At 41.5% G+C, this 6,038-nt stretch overlaps 1 protein-coding gene across 1 annotated transcript; it reads left to right on the top strand.

The window, feature by feature from the left end:
• Positions 1–969: 969 nt before the first annotated feature.
• On the top strand, positions 970–4,733 carry LOC115816481 (probable E3 ubiquitin-protein ligase TRIML1). The gene is made up of 6 exons (XM_030779434.1): positions 970–1,557; positions 2,017–2,112; positions 3,056–3,289; positions 3,441–3,588; positions 3,696–3,722; positions 4,186–4,733. Exons 1-6 carry the CDS (start codon positions 970–972, stop codon positions 4,731–4,733), a joined length of 1,641 nt encoding a protein of 546 aa, XP_030635294.1.
• Positions 4,734–6,038: the final 1,305 nt, after the last annotated feature.

Below are 6,038 nucleotides of genomic sequence, written 5' to 3' on the forward strand. Positions count from 1 at the left end.
AAAGCGTCTGTTAAATGCTAAATTGTAAATTGTAATTGTAAATTGAATAAAAGTTTCTGCATTTGGATCCGTCTCGTCTACCTTCGTCACGCACGCGCGCGCACACACACACGGATACACACAAACGAACACACAAAAAAGCAAAGGAAACGAAAGCAAGTGATTCGGTTGGGAAAGACATTTCCCTCGCAGGAAGTAACTTTTGCCTTTAGTGAGAAATGAAACTTGAATGGGGATAAAAGTGAGAGGTAGAGCGAGGGACAGGATATCAGAGGGAAGAGAAAACAGAGAGCACTGCACTGTGACATCAAGGTAATTCAACTTACTCATTCACCTCTTTACATTAAGAACGACCATTCATACAATTCTTTATGTATAAACAAAAATGACTTACATATTCTATATTCTGTTATATCATTTATGGTTCCTCACGCAGCTACTATATATAGTGAATGTAAATGTCATTAAGAAAACATAAATGGGTAATGAAGACAATTTTAAATGTTACCAAAATAGATCAATAAAGACATTTCTAATATACTTGTATTTTTTCAGTTCTCAGTGAATCAGTGTTCAAAGAAAGGGTGAATCAGGTTTTGATGAAAGGAGTAGAAGTCATGTAAAGTACAGATTACATCAGATTACAAGAAAATGTTGTTAATGTTTTGTATTGTGATGTTTTGCTCATGTAGTGTCTATGAAAGACATTGTAAGACATTGTTGTAACTCTTTAATGCTTTTTGTCATTTAAATGTCTAATAAAAACATGTATTCGACCCTCTCCCACTGTACTTTGGGGCAATCTGTCTTTTCTTGACAGGTCACATTTTTATATCATGAGATATTTAATGAAAGGTGTGGTTGGATCAGACTTTATTTACTTTGCTGACTGTCACTGCCTCTGTTATTTTCCTCTCATACCCACACAGCAGACGGGACACATTCCTTTTCACTGACGTCACCACAGCAATGCCTTCTGTTGTATCACCCTCCTTACCTGCGCCCAGGGTGGATTCACCTGTCCTGATCTCCCAGCACCTGAAGTGCTCCATCTGTCAGAACCTACTGAAGAACCCTGTCACCACTACCTGTGGCCACACCTTCTGCTTGACCTGCCTGGAACCTCATCCGTTGATCTGCCCGGTCTGCAAGGAACATCTACAGATGCAAATAAAGCCAAGTGTCAATGTGATTCTAAAGACTCTTGTGCAGGAGTTGTGCAAAGCCAACTGTCCAAAACCTGGTGAGTTCACAGGAGCTTCGGGAGAAGTGGCGTGTGACGTCTGCAGTGGAAATCGGAAGCTCAAGGCTGTGAAGTCCTGTCTGGTGTGTCTGATGTCGTATTGTAGCTGGCATGTGGAACAGCACCGGTCCACACAACGACTGAGAGGCCATCACCTGGTGGCCCCAGTGGAGGACCTGGACCAGAGGGCGTGTCTGACTCACGGTCGACCCCTGGAGCTGTACAGCTGTGAGGAGGGAAAATGCATCTGTGCTCTGTGTGTGCAGGAGGGCAGACAGGTTGTTCCCGTAGAAACGGAGAGGAACAGGAGACAGGTAATAGACACACTGGGGATCACCAAGGCATTAAGGATTTTAGCCATCTAGATGCTGCAGAACTTGTTCTCTGTCATTATTTTCTGTTTTACTGTTACCCAAATAGTTTACCCACCAAATGCAAAGATGTGTATCTCCCCTTAGACTTGTACCTGCACCTAGTGACACAAACACACAATACATCACTTTTTTCATTGACTTCATGCTGCTATGCAAACATATTGTTAGGTTAATATTGAAAGAGCTTCTGCAAGTATGATGATGATTATAACCATGAGTATCCATACTTAGGAAGCTACTGGCTATGATCTCAGATTACACTCATATTTTATGATCACATTATGATCCCAAGAACTAAGTGTGTATGTGTGTGTGTGTGTGTGTGTGTGTGTGTACACTTGTGCTTTTGGGTGTGTGACTTACTGATATGGGTGTGTATTTGTGTGTGCATCATTACAGGCTGACTTGGGAAGTACTAAAAGGGATGTTGAAAAGATGATTCAGGAGAGAGAAGACAAAGTAAAGGAAATTCAGCATGCAGTGGGACAATGTCAGGTCTGTCTAAAAACCACAAACACTAACCATAGACATCGCTGCTGAGAATCAGACCGGATCTCAGCTGCTTTCGTTTTAGTTACATAGTGTAGCAGGCTAGGAAAAGCTGAATAAGTTCACGAGAAACAGGAACTGGTTCTATGTGTATTTTCACTAGCCGGTTTTTTTAGGTACAGCACCCAACTCATTCAAGTTCAAGTTCAAGTATATTTGTATAGTGCTTTTTACAATCAAAAATGTCTCAAAGCCGCTTTACAGCAATCAGTACCTTAAACCCCCAGTGAGCAAGCCCAAGGCAACTCCCTAATGAAGCAGATAGGAGGACGAAACCTTGGAAGAAACCAAGATTCAACAAGGGGAGCCCATCCTCCTCTGGCCAGCCATAAAGTAGAGTTGTAAGAGTGGATCACCCCTACAGACAATGAGTTACATCGTCATGGTTCTCTAGACAAATCAGGCCAGTACTAAAGGATCCAGATCCTGAAACACAGAATGTTAGAATGGGCAGAACATAAGCCTTAAATGACTTTGACGGTGTTATTGTTAGCACCATGTGAACTGGGATCTGTATACCAGGCATACTGGGACCAGTGTCTTTGCTGCCCTTCTTGGGTTTTTACACACAACATTGTCCAGGGTCTTGCAAAATTGGAGTGACAAACAAAACACATGAGCAGTCATGAGAGTGGAGACAACTTGTTAATGAAAGAGTTTGAAAGACAATGGCAAGCATTGCTTCAGCCATCACATACTATCAGATAGCTATCAGACACACATAAATAAATAACATAGCAGTTAAGATTAAGCATAAGTAGCATGAGTCAGGGGTCATATCGAATAAAATGGTCAATGAGTGAATATCAATGGAAATGAAAAAAAAAAAAAAGAACTGAGAGTTGGAAAACCAAAGGATGAATTCTCTAAACTCTACACATTCCTGCAGGGTAAGATAGACAGAGAGAAAGAGGAGATAAAGGGGGTGTTTGAGGGTCTGATGGCAGCAGTGGAGGAGGCACAGAGGGAGGCACTGCACCCTCTTGAGGACAGGAGGAGGCGTCTGAAGATGGAGGCTGAGGAGCTGACCAGTGAGCTGAAGAGAGAGATCAGTGAATTCAGGAAGGTCATCGCTGAGTTCGATCGAATCACCGATGCTGAAGACCACGTTCACTTCCTGCAGGTAAAAACAAAAACACCAGCCAGTGAAAGAAATTAATACATTTACTTATTGGACTGTTGTTTAACAAACCTTTATTAATGTGTTACATGCAGGCCAGGTGGGGCGGCTGGTCTGGAAGTTTCTAAATTCACTTCCTCTTTACCTTCCTCAGAGTCACTCAACAGTGCCAAAGTTAGAGCAAAGCAGAGACTTAATGGATACTGCTGTCGATACTGAGTTGTCATTTAGTTCAATACAGAGAAATCTGGCAGCCATGAAAGCTAAGATTGATGCAGAGCTAGAGAAAATATCCAGTCTCGGTGAGTGAGGACATCGAAATCGCTCAGTTGTTAATGAACAAGCAGTGATACAAAACAGTCGATGATAAATGAATATATTGTGATTGACCCCTGTTGTTGGTTTCCAGAAATTCGGAGGATCCAGATGTTTGCAGGTATGTCTCCATTTGAATGAAGCAGCAGTTAGTCTGGGATTCCAAAAGGGACAGAGTAGGACTGATTCCCAAAATGTTGCGGATAGACTCTGAAACAGACATAGAATTACTTCACGTTGTTCTTGCTATTCAGATTTTCTACAGCAGAGGGAGCAATAAGTTGATTATCAATAGATGATCATAGTTTTGATCAATGCAAAGAGGGCAAAAAATATAACTTCACAAATTATAAAGTACATTGTTTTGGAAGTTTTATCTTAACCAAGACTAACTCCCCTTTATTGTCTTAGTTTACACCAAAAAAGGTATAAATAATTTGATTAATCGCCAGCTAGATTAAAAAAAAGATTTCTATATAATCACTGGCACTGTATTCTTTACTTGAAATGTATAAATGACGAGCTTTTGATTTTTGGCTCTCAGCCAAACAAGCTCCCTGACTTTGAATCTTTTGTCCTGGTAGTCGATGTATCTCTCGACCCAGACACGGCTAATGCTCAGCTAGTTCTGTCAGATGATGGAAAGGAAGTGAGAGATGGAGGAATCAAACAAGATTTCCCAGACAACGATGAAAGATACGACTTGTTCGGCTGCGTGCTGGGTCAGAACCAGCTGACCTCTGGCAGAGCTTACTGGGAGGTTGGTGTCTGGGAAAAGACAGGGTGGGATTTAGGCGTGGCAGCTGAGGATGCCAACAGGAAGGGCAAGATCCCCCTAAAACCCAGTCAGGGTTACTGGGCCATTGTGCATTGTAATAAGAATCTTTACTGTGCACTGGAGGATCCTCCTGTCCGTCTTCCTGTCCCAGAGAAAGTCCAGAGAGTGGGGGTGTTTGTGGACTATGAGGAGGGTCTGGTGTCCTTCTATAATGTGGAGGCCAGATCACATATTTACACCTTCACTGACTGCAACTTCAGGGACATTCTCCGCCCATATTTCAGCCCCCATTTTTGTCAAAATGGGAGAAACTCAAGTCCACTGGTCATCTGTCCTGTCAATCAAAGCAACTGACACCTCTGAGCTGAGTGCTGTCTTTTAATCTACAGTTTGTACTCGGAGATGTGGTTTTCTTGACTTTGAAGAAGTGTCTGCACAAGATTAGGGTTTATTGGAGAGATATTACTCAAAGTTATTAGATTTACTTTACTTAATAAAACACAAGACGTCTGCATTTTTTTCTTTCACAAATGAAAGTTCTGTTACAGAATATTCTATCAACGTTGTTCAATCTATTTTCCAATCTATTTTCAATCTATTTTTCTATTGTACACATGACCTCAATATCTGTCAAGGGCCATTTCACCAAATCAGTGCCATTTGCATGTTGTAACTTTTCAAAATTAAACTTCATTCTTTACCCTTTTCAACACCATATATAGTAACACACATTTTGTTACACAATGGGAGTTTGTTGTTAAATAAATAAATAAAATCACATGAGATCTTGCACAACCTGCTCATCACTTTTAATCTTAATTTTCTTACTGTATGTGAAACATCAGGATTATACTTTATCTTTGATAGTATTCAACAAATATGGAAACCAAGGTGAGCGTGTCTACATGCCTGTGGTTGTGAAGGTGTGGTAATCTTCCCCTTTGTTACACTATTACTGTCCACTACCACTCAGATAACACCACTACTGTCTCAAGTACAGATTTCTTCTAAAAAAAAAAAAAGAAAGAAAAAAAGAGCTAAGAATTTTATTCTCTCTTTTTTTTTTTTGCTAAGCTAGTATGAATTTGCTTCGCTTGCCTTGTTAGTTTAGAGCAGGAAAGGGAAACTTCAGAAGGTAAAGGAATAAAGAGAATAAAGGTAAATGAAGGGAGCAAAAAGAGAGAGAGAAGGAAAAGAGGAGTATTTGCATGTACCTTTGTTATGCCTCCAAAGGTAAACTCAAGAGAGAAAGAGAGAGAGATAGAGAGACCGAGAGAGAGAGAGAGAGAGAGAGAGACAGAGAGAGAGAGAGAGAGAGAGAGAGAGAGACAGACAGACAGAGAGAGAGAGAGAGAGAGAGAGAGAGAGAGAGACAGAGAGAGAGAGAGAGAGAGAGAGAGAGAGAGACACACACACAGACAGAGAGAGAGAGAGACACAGACAGAGAGAGAGAGACACACACAGACAGAGAGAGATAGAGAGACTGGCAGCTGTCACAGGGTGGAGAGGAGAAACGACTCAGGTAAATATTCCACTTCACTTTAACAGACCATGTGACCGCAACATGTGTGCCCAGGGTGCTGTGGCAATGGGACCAGTATGAGGGGGTGCAGGTATTGAGGTGCACTACACACGGGAGATCTGGGGAGGATCTGGGGA

Source organism: Chanos chanos, chromosome 7, assembly GCF_902362185.1.
Source record: "Chanos chanos chromosome 7, fChaCha1.1, whole genome shotgun sequence".
Lineage (NCBI taxonomy): Eukaryota > Metazoa > Chordata > Actinopteri > Gonorynchiformes > Chanidae > Chanos > Chanos chanos.

Coding starts and splice junctions, on each gene's coding strand:
- LOC115816481 (XM_030779434.1), top strand. CDS start 970: ATGCCTTCTGTTGTATCACCCTCCTTACCTGCGCCCAGGGTGGATTCA. Junction 1,558..2,016: donor CGGAGAGGAACAGGAGACAG/GTAATAGACACA, acceptor GCATCATTACAG/GCTGACTTGGGAAGTACTAA. Junction 3,589..3,695: donor AGAGAAAATATCCAGTCTCG/GTGAGTGAGGAC, acceptor GTTGGTTTCCAG/AAATTCGGAGGATCCAGATG.